This window comes from Bubalus bubalis, chromosome 15 (genome assembly GCF_019923935.1).
Source record: "Bubalus bubalis isolate 160015118507 breed Murrah chromosome 15, NDDB_SH_1, whole genome shotgun sequence".
NCBI classification, from domain to species: Eukaryota; Metazoa; Chordata; class Mammalia; order Artiodactyla; family Bovidae; genus Bubalus; species Bubalus bubalis.
The window spans coordinates 7,483,918-7,502,833 of NC_059171.1; the positions used below are offsets into that span (position 1 = coordinate 7,483,918).

The following is an 18,916-nucleotide window of genomic DNA, read 5'->3' on the forward strand; positions in this document are numbered from 1 at the left end:
CATTCTTAGGCTTTATATACAATTGGTTTAAATTTCAAAGTAGATATATGTATAAAATGTTGGAAGAGATATTTGCAACTGGGTGTTATTAATTTGACCTGAAATATATCAGAATCATTTCAAAATTACACCAAAGGAAACAAATGAAAAATGATTTGATTAGAACATGAAAGACAAAGCTTACACTTAGATGAGACTAGAACACTAAGGCAACTTCTTTGCTACTGTGCCAAGTGCTTTGTGTTATATGATTATTGAGGTAAATTTCTATCCTAGGGACATGGCTTTTCTTAGGAAATTCTAATATTATATAGATCTTTCCAATTGAGTTTACTGAATATCTAACGTTGACATTTTTAGCCTAGAAGGCAATGCATGAGTACCAGATGTGTTTATGCAGGGTAACAGCTAATAACCAATGTCTAATTATATACATTGATATATCACATGCTCATCACTTCTGCGAAGAGCTTGAAGTTGCATGGTTCTACTATTTTTACAGTGGCTAAAGTAAAATTTCCAGTTGTATTAAAGAATGCAATAGGATGTTTTGTATCTTTTACAAAAACTCATTTTTCCTCTTCTTTCACTTCTATTTAATAAATTTAACATTTAGCATTCCAATTGATAGTGCGATGCAATGCCTGGTTGCTGCATTCTTTATTATGAAGTTTTTCTTCTCTTTAGGAAGCTCTAACTTTTTAATTATAGGTTCTTTGATGAAGCTATGGTTCTCTACTAGGCAACATAGACTCTGTAACACAGATACAATATGCTCTGGCAGTTATAAACTGTGATCATAAATCACATCATAAATAAATCAATCATGAAGGTGTGTGAGATGCAATGTAATGGTTAGATTCTATTGACATGAAATCTTTTGTGATATCATAAGACTGGACTCACAGCTATTTGTAATGGCTCATCTGAATTCAACATTTTTGGTTTAGATAGTTATGTTCTGGTTTAACCTCTGATATTTTGGAATGTGTTCTTGAGAGAATCAAAAGTTAAATGAATTCTCTAATATGTTTGCCGAAAAAGATTTCACCACCAGCTACTAGGTTTTCTCAGTATATGTTACAGTCTCACAGATTCAATACTATCATAAATCACTGCTTTATTCATTTCTGGAAATGATTCCAAAACTTAAAAAAAAAGATTATTTTCATGACTTTTGTGTTAAAAGATTATTTTCAGTCTATTTGATTATAATATCCATTTCTTTTCAGGTAGCACATTGAGTTTAGTCAATATGGACACACTGCATGTTCTACTATAAGATCCACAAAGCATGGATGTGTATTTGTAGCATACTAGAGATACCAGCCTATATGTAGAAATGGAAAGTATTATACTACTATCCCTAGGATCCAGTATATACACATCACCAGGTATTGGAGTTGTCAGTGAAGTTGGGCAATGTTCTCATCACCACACTGTGTTTTTTAAATCACCCATAGAAAGTGAATAAAAACAAGTATATCGTATATGACAAATTATATGCCAATAGAAAAAGATTAAAAGCAATTTGAATATTAGAAGTAAAACTCTCTTGTTTCAGTAAATCAGTCTCTATCCTTTATTACTTAGTAATTATTTTGTAAAGTATTACTTAGTAATTTATTACAATCTGACTCAGAAAAGCCTTGCCCTCTGATTTATAACAGAATTTGTCTTTGCTAGTATCATATGATGGTCTCTAACTTATCCATATTATCTTTGTGATTGTAAAGAGCATCCGTAATCACCCGTTCTGGTGCCATGTCAAAGACAACATTGTTCTAAAACAGGTCAGCAGTTAAATTCACAACCTCCTCCACATGTCTGATGTGGATTTACTGCTTTATAGAGAATACAGACTGATTGGCTATTTTAATATTTCATTCAGTCCAGGTCATAATATATAGAAAAATAATATTTGGCTAAAATTGTAAACTCTATAGTTAATTTATGTAAAAACATTAATTTGTTTACATTTGTATTTATATTAAAGTAATGAGAAATAATGAAACAGAAGGAGAATTATTTTTTGCGATTGTGAATGTGTTTTAATTTCGACTTAGGAAACCCTAGGTCTTAAATTTCCATATTATCAGTGATAGAATGTTGGAAAATACTTGCTGGGTGTATACCTCTATTGATACTAAACTGTTCTTATTATTCACATTGGTTTTGAATCAGTGTGCTAGACCAATTACTCACTCTCCCTTCCACTGTTCCATTAGGATTGACATTTTCCCCAAACCCCAAGTGAAAGAGGAGTTAGCAACCATACAAAGTGCCTGGTGTACAATAAGCAAATAGAATCCCAATGTTTGTGATTATGCCGTACTTAATGTTTTCTTATCTCTTGTAATCTCACAACCTGAAAATTCAAAGTTCTAATAAAGAGATTAGCTATATATACCTTTTCTTATCACATAGATCTCATTTCATATTAAAAAAAAATATGACCCAACATTTTTCCATGATGTTTCCAGAATGCAAGCCAAATGATAGAACCTTTCTCTTCTTAATGCTATGGTTATTTTCTAGCCCTTATATATTTATAGTCTTACGATGAATCAGGATATTGTGACAAATGAGTAAAGAGGCCAAAGAGTGCTTCTTTAGTTTCTTTCTCATTTTGGAGGAAAAAAAATAAATCAATTTTCAATGCAGGTTGATGGAATTCCTCAATGATTTACATATGTCCTCAAATGACATAGTTCCTCATTTCAGTCTTTAGCAAAATACAATTTCCAGTTATTTATTTTTTTTCTTGGCATCAAGGTCTGAAAAATATTAAACCCTCCCACAAGCAAATGTCATATAAATGAGCCTATGTATATGGTCCTTCCTCCAAGCTCAGGAACAGTGACTGAGTATGCCACCAGCACCCTCTGGAATGGAAGCACTGAAGTAAAGCTACGGGCTCGTGCTGGGTCTCTCCCTGCATCCTTGTCCCTCACATACATAATCTCCATTAGAATCTTGTCAAAATGCAGTCTGCTGTTGCATCATGTTTTGCTGTAAAGCCATTAGCAATTCTTCTTTCTTTATTCTTTTTTCATAGTCTCATTTTACGTATAGGTTGTAAGAAATAACAGTCTGCAAGGCTTTGCAACATGCCATCCATGATTACAAAACATTTTCGCCAACCGAATTATAAACATGTAGTTTAACTGAAAGGCATTTTAATTGTCATGCTATGTTGAGTATAAATACAAATTCAAGGCAGCCAAACTATCCATTTCCAAATAAGAATATATACCTACACTCATTAAAATCATCTGGAAATGTGTATCATTAGTAAATGAGTAAGAAATTTTCACTAGTATAAAATTCCTGCTTTATATAAAAGCCACACTGGCCATTCAAGTAGTTTGAGGTGTTTTTTCTTTTAACCCCATAGTTTTATATTTGTACTAAAATGATGAATTTAGACTTGAAATTATGTTAAAGGAAAATTAAAAGTCACTTCTACCTTTAGGGCATTTTTAAAGTGTGCATGTAAAGAGCAAAGTGTCCATCTGTGGATCCACCATCAATGCGCCTTTTCTCTCTAAGGAAACAGCTCATGCTTATTAGGTTTTTAGAGGTCAATTAACACTCCAATGGAGAAGCAACACCAGATTTCCCTCAGTTTGTGCCAGTTTGCAAGTTAAAGGTCAAAGGGCAAAGACATAGAACAGGACTCTTCAAGGAAAATTTTCACGGAAGATAATGTTTAAGTTGTTGTTATTGACAGTCAACAGATCAGTAATCAAGTTCAAGGCAAGCTGTTCATTGTTTCAAAAGCTAATCCCCTCAAAAGCTGGCTTTCACACAAAGCCACTGTCTGACTCGTGGGGTGCATTCCTTCTGACCATCTCTAATAAGTTCACAGCCCAGTGGCTGTAAAGCCTTTCACTGCAAGAAGCAGCTCCTAAAAACATCAATTAAGAGGTCTGTCAGTTGCTGACTTTTCTCTAGGAAAAAAATATTGATACAAACCTGCTCTGCAGGTCACATGGAAATGACAATCCTGCTGTTATAGGACAAATTACACTCAACAATGAGATGCTTTGGTGGTCTCTTGGCTCTGTCAGCGATCAAATGGATGGCTAAATGCCAGAAGCCACACTAACCCTTTGAGAACTATGGTTAACATGCAATAGCTAGTACACTGGAGTATATTCATGCAATCTCAGAGTCATCATTTTAATTCATTCGTAAGATGGCAATGCTAATGGCATGTTCCATGGCAAAACTGATTTTTCATGCAATGGATTTTAAAACAGAAATTCAGTGTGTCTAACGACAACGACAACGACAACAGAAAAGACAGGCTGTTATAATCAGTTGTTCAAATAAAATTTCACTCTTACAAGATATTTAATAAAATACCTTTTTATTTGCCAGAAAATGTTTGGCAAGTAACATCATTTCTGTTTGTTATAAATGCATTTATGTAGTACTGTAAATCACTTAAAATTACATAGGGCTATAGGATATCTGTTTTAAAAACCTGAACTCCTTGAACCTATGCCTGTTTTTACCATTGCCCACTTCTATAATTTACCAGGTCCTAAGACTCTGAAAGCTGCTTTGATAGTTCTCAAAGGGTTACACCACTATATTACTGGAGTCACATACCCTTAGAAAATGACTGGCATTTTAAACCACTTTAAAGACATACTGCTTCTTGCTCCCCTTATAATGAATATTCCTGACAGACCCATGGAAGGCCTGGGGCAATGGCCTAGTACAACTTGGGGAGATTATCACAATGGTGTCGGGGTGAGGTGGCAGGAAGGGGCTTGGAAACACTTCAAAACAACCAAAAGGTCCCATCTGAATGTAGCTGTGAATATAAATGTGATGAAACATTGAAGACATAGCTGAGAACAGCTGTATAAAATGAAAAATGGATGTAGTATTAAGGCTGTTACTATATTGCAGATATTTTGGCCCCTTGTTGTTGGAAAATGGCTGTCCCAACAGTCTAGAGTCCTGCATGTGTGTTCCAGGTCTCCCACCTGACAAAAATGAAGCACGGGAGACTATCCATAGCAGTCAGAGAGCTATCTTCTTTGGAGACGAAGCTGTTTTGGGTCTTCACACTTTACTGAAAGTTCAATGGTGGGTTTTTTGTTTAGCCTTTTCTTTTTCCTTGCTATGAAGCAAAAATTCATGGGTTTTCCATTTTGCTTTTCTCCCCCCAGAAATGGGCTCAGACGTCAGAAAACAAAACAAAACATAATATTAGAAACCTTTAAGAAGAATCTTTTCTTCTTTTTCCTCTTTAGGTAATCCTGAAAATTAACTGGGCATTGAGCGTGCAGAGGAAAGGCCTAGAACTGAATGACAAAGAAAGACAGAGGACTGAAGAACAGCAGATACTGTGCATCATGGAAGCTTCCCCATGAGTGCATTTCCACTCATGTGCAGGGCCAACAACCCTCTGGGTTTGAAAGGTCAGCCCGAATCAGGCTGCCACAAGCCTGCTCCTAGCTAGGAAACCGCATAACAGCTCTTGTCTTGAATCTCAAGTTACCACAAACTCCTAGAAAAGAAAGAAAGGAAGAAACCCTCCATCACACCCACTCTTGCATAGAGCGTTTACAGTACAGTATGTGGCGGGGTGTTCCTTTCCTCTTGAACTGGAACACAGTGTAAACCAGGACAAGTAGGCATAAGGCCAAGATGCAGGGAATGACAATGGCTATGGCTTTCACAGTGCTGGCTGTGTTGTCCAGTTTGATGACAATGTCTACGTCATCTGGTGGGCTGTGTCCTTCTTTCTCTCTGTCTGTTGGTCCATCACAGCCCATAAAATCCTTGAGGATGGATCTGGGATATCCAGGTTCTACCTTGAGTATCTGGTTGTTGAATTTCCAGTACTCCTTTCCTTTGTAGAAATATGTAAAGCCTGGTTGGGGGGAAACACACACACAGGAATCACTTATTTGTAAAAGAGTAGAAGTATAGAAATTTAATTAAATAGGCTACTTAAAAGATGTATGTTAAGGCCACTCAGTTTTTATAGGAAGAAAACCCTATTCCCAGCTCAGCTGTCTGTTGACATGGATCTGGCTGTTGTGGTCCAGAAACTGGCCCTCAAATGCCTACTGACGGCTCAACAGGGAGAAAGAAATACTATTTACACAGTGTTAAAAGCCCATGCTATACGCATCTACTCTGCTGCTAGCTTACAGAGCTGCTGGTGCAGAATTACACATCAGTGTGAGCATACCAACCTGTATGAAAAGATACCGAAACAGCCTTAGAAACAGAAGCCCTGTTAGCCCTAATGCAGCTATTGAGGACACTGCATAATACATTAAAAGGAGGCTTCTCTGCAAAATAGTTCAAGGGAAATTTCTAATCATCTTAAGACTGGGAATAGTTGTACTCTTAAGAAACAAGTTTGTTTTGTCATTTGGAAAAGAAGTCATAAGAAATCATACATCATGAAACTGGAGATGATATCCTTGGTCTGCTAGGAATTTTAATAATTGAATAGATATTTATTGTATTTTGTGCAGTCATCTCATTTTCAGCTCTAGATCATGCCCATTTTGTCTCTCCTTTTGTCCTTGTTATTTAACTTTATTATAGACTAGGTGAAATTTTTATCATCTGGCTATACTTTACAGAACTTCAAAAGCCATTATCAATCCTTTTAGAGTAAAGGGTTAATGAAGTGTAAATAAATCTATAATTCTGTCTTTAATACTGCCAGCTAACCTATATTTCATGGAGGAGGAGGCAGTGGTATGCAGAAGGCTCAGATAACTTAGCAACACATATGATTTGTGTTCCAAAATATTATGGATGCAGATAACAGACTTGCAAACTACAAATACATGTGTTTTTCTGAGGACTATTCTCTTAACTTTTGTTGTTTTTCCCGGAAACAAGTCCAGGTTTTTCTTTCATAGTTTCTTCATGTCAAGTTTCTTTGTGATTTCACTTTAATTCTTGCTTTGAGATAAAATTCAACAAACTAAAAAGAAAGTTGTTAATGTTATAATCACTTAAAAACTATATTTTGGGAGCTATCTAATTTTGAATAGTATGCCTACTTTCTGAGTTAATAATTGTTAATGAGAGTTTTTTCTTCTATTAATGAGCACTTACTATGGAAGAATCTTTGTGTAAAAGCTTAGTAAGTGACATCTTTTAATCCTCACAAACACTCTGTCAGGTAGAATTAACTACCTATATTTTTCAGGCAAAGATACTGAAGCTCAGAGATAAAATGATATGCCCAATACTGCTGGAAAAAGGATTTAAATCTTGGTCTAGCTTTAGAGCCTGAATCTTAATGATTTTTCTAAGACTAGGTCTCTTAGAGATTTCTGTCTTTTCACAAATACTCCTTGGTTCAACATTACAGGTTGTGATAGATCTCACTCCTAAAATAATAACAACAACAACAACAAAAAAAACCTCTGACATCTCTTCAAAAATTTTCAGCTAGGATTGATCGTCACTTCAGGTCACTTCACTCTAGAAATCATTTTGTTCAATGCCATGAAATTTGGCTGTTGCTTTTAGATTTGAAGGGCAGTTTTGCAATCAGAACAAGTTGCCAAGTGAAAACTGGTGTGTGTAGACTCAAATTTTTCTGCAGGGAGCTGGTATTTGATCATGTTAATGAAAGCCAATGTAATTACTCAGAAACCTGGATAAAGAAATGTTGAGGGCCTGCCAAATAACAGTACCTTTGATGATCATAGTTGAATAATAGCATTGATCTAGAATTAAACAGACATTCAAAACAGGTGAACAAACTTCTTACATTTGTAGATAGGAAACCAACAGCTGAAAGTGTCCTTATCTTTAATTTTTAGTCAAAGCTAATTACTATGAAAACCACTGGGTGTCATATAAAAATTCAGAAGTTTGCATTTCCATATTTATCATTTGGTCTGCAGGCCAAATTATACACTATTAACACACTCCATATCAGTAGAATTGTAGTTTGCTCAATACACTTATTAAAGACAAGAAGTTTCATCAGCAGAATAACAGAAATCTGTCCAACCTTGATCCTGAAAAATTCATCTCATTCAATGATTTGGTTTTTTTTAACCCTTTAAGAAATGTCAGTGGGTTGAAGAAAATTTATGTACTTATTTTTTCTTCTTTTGTGAGTAACTTTGATGTTATAATCTTGTAGATATTATGCTTACTAAGAGTAGAAATTTGAGATGAATTCTTACCTGAATTATCATTTTTGAGAAATTCTGAGAAAGAAGTCAGTGAGGTTGTAATGAATTATTTGATGACCTTTTTTCTCCTGTATTTGACTGGTTTTCACTGGTGACTGTTCTATTGCTTAATCCTAAAATGTAAGGAGAGATTGTCTACCGTAGCTGTCTTGTTACAACTTCATAGATGATCCTGCATGGCAGTACCTATGTGTTCGCTCTGTTTTCCACTCATATATTTATTAGTAAGAGGATAATTAATGTTTAATAAATGTGAATAAATTAATTGAATCTTGTGAAAATGTTTGCTTGAATCCCACTGACAGATTTTAACAGAGAGTGAGAGTGGGTTAGAGAATTAATATACCAACAGAATCAAGTCAAAACTTTTACTAGGCTAAAAGTAGAGCTGTAATCAGTAAACAAAATGAAACAGTGTTAGAAGTAGAATTTTGTATTAAACTTAAAATTGCATTTTATAAGGAGAAAATATAGAATACCTAGGAGGTGGGGCTTGACAGCAATTAGAGATTTGAAGGTGGGTAATTGCAGTGATTATTCACTATAATTTTAGTATATGATGAAAAAAATCATGCCACTGCTTAAAACACTGTCAAAAGCAAGAAATAATTTCATGATATTTTACATAAGTAAAATATCCTTTGGATTACTGTAGCTATTTTCAGGGGTGGGCTAAAAATAAAGTGGGAAATAAGAAAATTGTTAAACTAAGAATAGTTACAGGTGAAAATTGGGATGCTGATGGCTTAGGAAGCTACATTCTGAGAAAGTCTAAGGTATGTCAAATATGACAAAGTGAAAAATTTAGCCTGACATGGCAGACTGTCAATTACCTTAATGATAAAGCATAGGAGAAGATGATTTAGCTTTTCCTCTTTGGAAAGAGTGTATTAGAGCAATTCAGTGAGGCTAGAATGTTCTAGTTTCAACCCTTAGACATATATTATCAATTTCATGATCACAAGTAAGTACTTAAACTAGCTGATGTTGGTTTTCTCATTTATAAGTAATTATAAATGAGGCAAGGAGGTATTTGTGTTGGACAATTAAGTTAGATAACACATTTATGTAGCACAGCTGATAGATGGTGGGAACTCAGTAAACAGCACCACAAATTCACATTTCATTGGTCAAGGTGGCAGAGTTAATATCGATAGGTATTGGTATTATAGGAAAGCATATTCCACCTTAATATGAAAATATACTTCAAAAATCTATAGCTCAAGATTAAGCTTTGGGGGATTTTTTTTTCTTTGAAAACTATGATGAGGAGATGATTCCTAGGAAGAAATTCCTACCTTGGTGGAAGGATGAAGAATTAGAGAAAACATTTCATTACTGTGTCATCTCTGATTTTATGACTGTCAAGTACATGTTACCCATATAGGGAATTACTTTGAGTCTAAATATAAATATAAATGTGCTTACTCAATAATTTGAGCTTGCTCTCTTCAATAAGAAACATAAGGGAAGAAGTTGTGTAAAATTTGAGTTCAAGGTTAAAAACACAAGCATGAGATCTGAGTAGAGAATTGAAATTGGAGAATTTGCTATTGGTAAACTCTCTAGACTAAGACCTTCCAGACTGATTAATATTGCTACCCTACAGAACAAGAGTTTCAAACAAATAGGAGATTTCCTTCACTTTATGGGATGAATGTGTAGAGTACTAAAAGGGGTCAAGTTAATTTCAACAACATTTATTGAATGGTTACTGTGCAACTGCACTTGAAGAATTTACACTAGAGGTGATAACAAATGGGCATATAAATTGATGCCTGTAATATGAGATTTTGAGTGCAAGGGTGAGGGTACCAAAAAGAATATACAAGCACTCCTAAAAGTTCAAAAATGAGCTCAGTGTTTAAGGATATTAAAGGAAGGGCTGGACTTGGTAAGGTACAGAAGACATAGATGTGTTGAAGTTTCATCTGTAGTTTTTGTCATCTGGAAGCACTGATTTTTTCCAACATGCTTTGTTTTTTTGCCACTATTTTACAAAGTTATTCTTTGCTATGTAGAAAGAAAACATGAAACTCTGAATGTAAAGAAACCATTTATCTTAAACAAATATTATTTTCAGATGGACAAGAATTTGAAGAACCATGGGGCAAGATTCAGCAAGAATATTTCTTTGTTATTTTTATACAATTATGGTTTATTTACAGAAAACCTGTATCAAATCTCAGTTTTTAGTGGCCTTGTGAATAGAGACAGGGAAAATAAAAACAGTTAATATGCTAGGAATTAAGATTATGCATACTTTTTCAATCTTTTGAAATGATTATTAAAGTTATCTTAATTATAAAAGCTACACTCATTTTAGAATATTAATAAAGGGAAGAAATTTTAGAAACTATTATCAAACTTGCTATACTTAATCACTGCTAAGATCTTGGTATAATTTTCTTTGCATGTATTTCTGTGTAGTGTGTGATGACTTTTATCGAGGGCAGACTAGAGCAGTGCTAGGTATTCTGTAAATGTTAGCTGGAGTCAGTTTTATCTGATCTGAAACAACCCTCTTTAACCTCAAGAAGTCTCCTTTCTCTACTAGATTCCTGGTGACAGCTATAATTTGGGGGGCATGATCTCAGTTTTCTGCCTTCCATATGATCATCTTTCAAATCTTTTCACTTCTTTGTCCTTTGCATTTGCAGAGTTTGTCAAACTTTTTTTTTTTTTTTTTGCCATGTTATTGATATAATTTTGCAGCCTCCATTTTGGTTACATTGTGACTTCCTTTATTTTCTTAATGATTTCCTTTTTATCTTAAACAAACATGTTTCAACTCAATTTGTCCTCTCCTGTGGATTTTTGCTTTTGTCACATACAGGCTATATTTAACTTGGTCCTTTGAGTCTCTGAACCAAGAGAATACTCCAAACACCGCAGTTCCAGTCACTGCTGCAGTCAGGCCTCAAGGTTCTTTCTGAGAGCCTCTGCCTATAGAATTTCACTTGTGGGATATGATTACACAGAATGTGGTATAAATTACATATAATGAGGATCAAAACACAGTTTGCGTTGGACTTTTCTGATTGGTATCATCCTGGGTCTCAGTTCCTTCAAGTATGCATTCAGCGTGAAGCTTATTTACACTCTGGCAATTTGTTGATGGTCAGTCATTGTTTTCAGTGGATGGCACTGATTTTTTTATACCCCCCGATTCTTCCTTAAATTTTTGTGGTTTCTCCTTCCCCTAGATGCACTTAATTTTGCTCTTGCAAGTGATGTTTATTTGGTTATCATTACGTATATGTTATAGAATTTTCATGCTCTTTAGTACCCACATAGTGTATTTTTTTCTTGTTCCTATTATAAACCATTTGATAAGATATGCTTTTTTTTCCCTCTATATTTCAGTTTCATGTCACTTTCCTTTTCTTGGAATATTATGAATAATTTTATTTTGAATTATTATTATGGCTCATTCATACTAATCTTTGAATGAGGAGAGAAATGTTCAAACTCAACCAACAGATATAGGAGTCTCAAATATGTAGAGGTACACATGAAAAATTATAATCCTCAACATGCTGTATTACTAGGTGTCTTTGTGACTCCGCCCACATTTAAAACATTTCTTGTGATCACTTCCTGTCCCACATATGCCTGTTATTATTATCTCTACATGAATTTTAGCAGAAAATAGGTGAAGTTACTTCAATGGTATTAAAAACTCTTCAGTTTTTAAAAATACTTTTTAAAATAAACTAAAATAGGTTGAGGCTGAAGAACATCTTGAGCATTATATTAAATACAAAGTTATGAAGGAAAGTTTATATAAATATGATATAGCCTTAGTAGGGCACTTTCTAATCTTTTAACACAGTGAATGAGTAGGATAAATTATTCATTTACTCAGCAAACTCATGAAATACATAATACATGTGTTGCATACCATTTTCTTTGTGAACAAAGGCTCCCTGAGGAGATTCAGGGATACCTTTCCAGACTGTGATTGGTTTGGGATAGCCAGGATCCATGGTTTTCATTTCTTCACTATACCTCCAATACCTAAAAAGGATAAATAAACAACAACAACAGATGCACAGGAAAGACAATTATGTATACACATAATAACATCCATTAAATCCTTTCTGTATACTACTTGTATCCCTGTTAGTGAGTTATAGAATTGATTCAAATCATGCAAAGACAGTGGACATAAATTATTGTTTCCTTTCCTGAATATGTTAAAAATGGGTATGTTAGTGTATATTTATGGTCCGCTAAAACTAATTTTAAAACACTAGCTAAGCATCATTACAATTCAAAAGGGTATCACCAACCAGTGTAGAAATCAGAGATATTCATGATTTTTAAAACTAAGACAGCAGAATACTTCTTTTGAAATAAGCACACTTTTGATTCATTTACCCACTCATTTATTTAACAAATACTTATTGAACACCTACTATGTTTCTAGCATAATTTTAGATGCTAGAGATACAACCTTAACCCAACAGACATGCCTCAGTTCTTATCTTATATTTTAGGATATGTAGGGATTACAGGAAAAAAATACAATTTATCAATAAATGCATAGTATCAAAAGAGCTGGGAAGATCTATTTAAGAACATAAAGCAGAACAAGTTATCTAGGAATATGTATAAGCCATTTAAAATCACTAGATTGAGAGGTCCTCTTTGATAAGCTGATATTTTGAGCGGACTGCAGAAAGAAGTAAGAAGCAACACGTATAGTTTTGGAGAGTACACCATTCCAGATAGGGTAACTGGTTATCCAAAGTTCCCGTGGCAGGCACAAGCCTGGAGTGCTTGAGCATCCAGTGAGGCTGGAGTGTCTGAAATTGACTTAGCAAAGGGGAGACGAGCTCAGAGTGGGAGCAGGCATCTCTGATTAGATAGACCCTTGCTGCTGCTGCTGCTCTGCTAAGTCGTCCTTATGCTCTGGCAAAACCTGTGGTTTTCCTCTAAGAGAGATGCGAAGCCAATGTAGATTGTCAGCAGAGGAGCTTTAAGATAGGGCTTATTTCTGAAAAGAACACACTGCAGCGGTGAGTGAAACAGACTGAAAAGAAGCAGCACGGATACCAGGTGTGACGTCATTTCAGTAATCCTGGAGCCACAGAGTATGCTGGAGAGCTGATAATAATTCAAGGGGTTGGGAGATTGCTTTGAAGGAAAAGTCCCGAGTGCTTACGAATGCAATGAATGCAGGATGTGAGGTAACAAAGCTGAGCATGACTCCAGAATTTGGGGCCTGAACATCCGGAGGAACGATATTGCCATTTAGTGAGATAGGAAGCGTGGAAAGGTAAGTGAGGGTGGTTAGAGGAATCATGAGTTTGGTTTTAGGTGTGCTAAATTCAGATGCCTGTTAGCAAAGCAGAGTTGTTGATGAGGCAATGGGTATATGAATATAGACTTTAGGGCAAGTCTCGACCAGAGTCCTTGGTGTGTAGACAGATAAGCAGATAAAAGCAAAGCTTCCAAGAGTCAGAACTCTCAGACTCTCACAGGGTGGTCATTGGGCCACTTTCACAGACCTGCTAGATATTGAAGGAACAAACTCTGAACATCTCTACTTTGGATTACTCCTTATTTTATATATGTTCTAAGAGTCAAATATTTTGTATCTATATATTCAAAAGTATTGACAAAACTGGAGTGAAACCATTGGGAGTTCACAGTGATATTGACTATTTTAGAGCAGGCATATAATGCTCCATGCATTAAACTATTTAATCACAATAAACCCATGAAAGAGTTGTCATTGACCCCATTTGAGAGGAGAATTCTTGGAGGACAATGAATGATATGTAGACTTCTAACCAATTCTGTTTGATTTCAAAAGTGTCTACTCTTTCCTCTACACATACCAAATATGTTTGATAACATTTTCTCCCTCCGCTACCATCACTAGACATGTTTTAGTACGTGCTAAAGGTAGCGTTACACCAAAAGATTTGTGGAGTAACACACAATGCATTTATATTGAGATTAGATATTTGGTTCAAACCAGAAGAAGAAAAAAAAATCCAGTCTTTTCTGGACATGCTCCTGTTTCAGGTCTATGGAGAATCCTTTATCTACTGGACTGTGGGCTCTTGTAAAGAATGTTTTGCTACAGATTCCGAGACACCTTAGAAAAGCAACATGCGGAATATTAGCACTACCGCCACCTTCCCGGGTCACAGAGAAAGTAGAAACAGATTGTTTCAGGATATATCCCAATAAGTAATTCACAAGGCAGATTTTATCCAAAAAGGGGAACACATGATGCAGGTGTTTGTCACAGATTCTTATCACATAGAAGATGAGGGCAGATCTGATAGAGAGATCAGGAAAGGCCTCAGGGAGAAACACTGAGCTGAAATCATGGTAGCCGGGCCTATCTTATTGAAGAAGACCAGTAGGGAGTGCAAAGTTCTACCAAAGCTAAAGTGCACTTTCATTCACATTTTTTTCCCATGGAAACACCAGATTTAAGTTATTTTTGAATATTTCATCACAGACCACACTGTGATGAATATAGCATGTTTAAGGAGGTTGAGATTGCACTCAAAATCTCCAGATCTTTTCTCTCAAGGAAATATTTCAATGATATTTACAATAGTCGTATATACTAACTAGTTCCTGAGTTGACCATAAAGAAATGTTTTTGCGGAGAAATCATCAAATGCCTTATTTCACAGATTCTAAGATGCATATATTTGCACATTTTGCATCTGTGTTATGTTTCCATCTCAATGCTATGCAAAGTATACTTGGCAGTTTTTTCCTCAATGATAGATTAAATAATGATGTAACTTTCAATAAGTGAAATTTTTAGTTAGCATAAACCTTAACTTAAAGCAAATTTTAAAATTTGCCTAACCAAGGAACAATTTTACATTCTAGTTGACAATGGGACCACATTCCATACATGATTTAAGGGAGATTCCTACATACTCAGAAACCATGTTTATTCTCCAAGGTTTAGTTACAACAATGTTCATGTTACAGGACCTATTCTTCATGAAGCATTTTGTAGATATACATAATTTTAATCTTATTTCACCAAAACCCCTCACCAATCTTTTATATTACAGATTAAAATGTGCTTATGCTGATGTCCTAACCATAGATTTAGAATATATGGTCACTCAATTTAGTCAATAATAAAGCATTGGGCATCGTATTATTCAAAGGTAATGTCTTAATCATATTTGCTTTTCTTGAATGTCACAGAGTTGAAACTCAAATGCTTTTTGACTCATAGTTTAGTACAATTTTCTACCGCATTACTGCTAGTGTTTCCCTTGACAGCGTTCTTACATCAATCTCCATGCCATCTTACCCTCCTGGGGCCCTCACTGAAATTCATAATGCTCACTGTGTCCATATAATTTTCCTTCATCCCTCACTCTATTCACTCACAGACATATTTACCTACCATTTTTGAGCACTGATATGCAAGGCACATAAACTTTACAGAGATCACAGTTCAAGAAAATATTAATGGAACGTGGATTTCATTTTACTCCTTCAGAGGAACATAATCTTGGTATGAATTTGTTAGGATAAAAGTGATTTTCCCCTCTTTTTGCTAGCTGATAATGCAAAACTATAATTTCATTTCACAGTTTTTTAAAAACTCATAGGTAACTTGGATCCTCAGGTTATCTGCTGTGTCAGCTTTGATACATACTCAGTAAACTTAAATGTGATTAAAATCATCTAACTATATTCAACCATAATATTACTCAGTCCATTATATGATTATATAAAGACATTACATTCAGCTACTTTATAAAAAAGCTGAGGCTTCTGAAGTTCGCATTTTAATTTCCAACAAATGTAACATATTTTAATATGAACAAAAAAGTTCAATCTGCTAATTTTTTTCTCCTGAAAAATAAACTTACAGGTTCATTGAGAAGAATATTAATGTATTCAGATGGAACATGATGTAAATAAATTGGAGGGGTTTAAAATTTAGACATTATAATGGAAAAGTTTTGGAAAGCTATTGTAAATAAATGGTATAGCTTTTTCTTCTAACATATCTACAATCTTTGCAGTAGAATTACGACTTTAAATTGCTGATTCTTTGAGAAATACATTGTAAATCGATCTTCTAAAATAAATCATAAATAGAAATGGGATTTACTCATCATTTTCAGACTATCAGTCATAATCATAAGAGAAAACAGTTATCCATGTAATAAAATACAGTAATCTCTTAAATTCCTTCTGTGTGAACAAATAAATAGTATAGAACATTCTGAAATGATATACTTTAATGTTTATGGATACTGAACTCAAACTGAACAAAAAGTTTGATTTCACATGACCTGGTCATTTCTTCATTCACTTTGTCTAATTTTTTTCTTTTTACTTCAGAGCCAGGATGTCTTTCTCTCTGTTATCACAAAACCAAGGGCCACTTTTTTTCACACCCAAATAATCAAACAAAATTTCTTTCTTCAGAAGCATTATTAAAAATGGAAAATAATCAAAAATAGCAATTTGTACTCTGCTGGATAATTTTAAAAACACAAAAAGGAAATACTTCATAAACACATAACTTAAGCTATAAGAAATAGATATTTTTTTTGGCTATTGGTGGTAATAATAATAAAACAAACCAAAATAGATCTACATTTTGTCTTCTTTCTTTGAAAATGTCTTAAAATCCTCAATGGTTCACCCTAGAATGAAGTATAGCAATAGAGTCTTGGATATATTTGTGAGAAGATGCTAAGAGATGATTTAGGATGATAGCATTTTAGAGCTAAATGTTATGAAGATCAAAATGTATCCAAGTATCAATATAGTATATTAAGAAAAGGGCAAGTAGGAGTCTGAAGGACTGAGCTCCATGCTGTATGTGGAACAGTCAAAGTGGACATTTTAATCTGAATTTATAGATCTGTTTAAAGAACCATCATTTCATCTACACTTCTGCACTTAGGAGATTTCATGTGGGCCCCCACATGCAAGGCAATTTATATGTCAATTACTCTCATATCTGGGCCTCCAACCCACCTTTCCTTGAGAACTCAGGCATCCAACTACCTCCTTGATTTCTCCAATTGTGAGTAAACAGGTATCTACTTACCAAAAGTGAGCATTTCAAACTCTAGATCCCCTTTCCCCAATATCCCTTCTCTTATATGTTCTATCTTCAGAAATGGTACAATCTATTCAATTCCGGTGACAAATCTAGATGTTATTTATTTGTTCTTCTCGCCTCTAAAATCCAAGCCTTAAGACCAGCTTACTATGAGTACATAAAAAACATACACTGTACTCTTTGCTCCATCTACACTGCTACTATTGTGTCAACCTGTACTACCTCAACAGCCTACCAGGTAACTTCCTTGTGCCCACATTTGAAACCCATTAGTTATATAGAGGTCATAGTGATGATTTTGAATACACATCAGAACATGTACTTTCCTGCTGAAAACCCTCCTACGCCTTTCCCTTGTGCTTAAAATGTCTCATCATCTGGTTCTTACCTACCTATGGGACTTCTTCGACCACCGACTCCCTATGCTCTCGCAACAATGTTTTTTTCTGATTTGAACATTCTAACATTATTGCTTTTGCACCACTGCTTCATGAGCCTACACTACACTGGCCTGAATAATTTCATGTGACTGAAATTTCTCCGCTCTTGAGTCCCTGCATTAGGGCATCCTTCACAATTTAGGCCTTCTTTGACTTACACACTAAGCTCCACCCTCTCTTTACCACCCATGAGACTCTATCACATTAGCACCTGTTTTTATTTCTTTGGAGTGTTTCTCAATGTTAAAATATCAAGGTCATTTTTTTCTTCTCTCTTTACAACAATATCCCTGATAGAGTCTAAGGATATTAGGGGCAGAAACCTTGTCATCTTTTTTCCTACTATATCTTTATTACCCAGCACACATCAATAGTATGTGCTCAAAACATGTGTTAAATAAATGAGTGAGGGATATGCCAAAACAAATACAGAAATCTTAAGGAAGCAGGAATTAGAGCTATTGAGAATGGAATGGGCTGCCTCATATTTATCCTGTTACCACAGTTAGTTAGGTATAGAAGGATGCATGCCCGTGGAATGCAACTGAGGCCATCCAGACTTTGGTAGGAAGTGAATAAGACACAGGGCTGACACATGGCAGTGTTTAAACCAAAGCTAATTTAAAGGTGAGCTTTGTTTGTCTAGCAGATTATAGAATTTTTTCTGATTTTCAATGTTCTTCTAGATATGTGTGGTTTGCAGCTCACCACAGTATCCATCACTCCCAACTGCCTTATATATTACTCCTATACATTATTTGTCTGACCCCTTAAATCAATTGGGGCTTCCCAGGTGCTCAGCTGCTAAAGAATCTGCCTGCAATGTGGGATTCGATTCCTGGGTTGGAAAGAGCCCCTGGAGAAGGGAAAGGCTCCCCACTCCAGTATTCTGGCCTGGAGGATTCCATAGCTGTATAGTCCATGGGGTTGCAAAGAGTCGGATACGACTAAAGGACTTTCACTTAAAGCGATTGAGGTTTTTACACCTAGACTAGGTTAGCTCTAAAATTCTTTTCTGATCTTATACTTAGATAAATAGAAGTCTGTTAATATGTTTTTTTTTTTAAACAGAAGAATGTCAATAAGAGGAAGTAATAAGTAAGGATAAAGGAATTTTCAATAAATTTTCTCTAAAAATATACATGGGAAATACATAAAATGTTAAAGTTGATAAGTATTGTAAA

The 18,916-nt window shown here is 34.9% G+C and overlaps 1 protein-coding gene across 1 annotated transcript in view; it reads right to left on the reverse strand.

Moving 5' to 3' along the window:
- Positions 1 to 4,358: 4,358 nt before the first annotated feature.
- The window catches only part of MMP16 (matrix metallopeptidase 16), a 391,105-nt gene continuing 376,547 nt past the window's right edge, over positions 4,359 to 18,916 (reverse strand). The window contains exons 9-10 of the mRNA XM_025265002.3: positions 12,109 to 12,224; positions 4,359 to 5,896 (exon numbers count right to left, since the gene is read on the reverse strand). Of these exons, the coding sequence (XP_025120787.1) occupies positions 5,562 to 5,896; positions 12,109 to 12,224 (451 nt within the window). The 3' untranslated portion in view covers positions 4,359 to 5,561. The remainder of the gene's footprint in view (positions 5,897 to 12,108; positions 12,225 to 18,916) is intronic.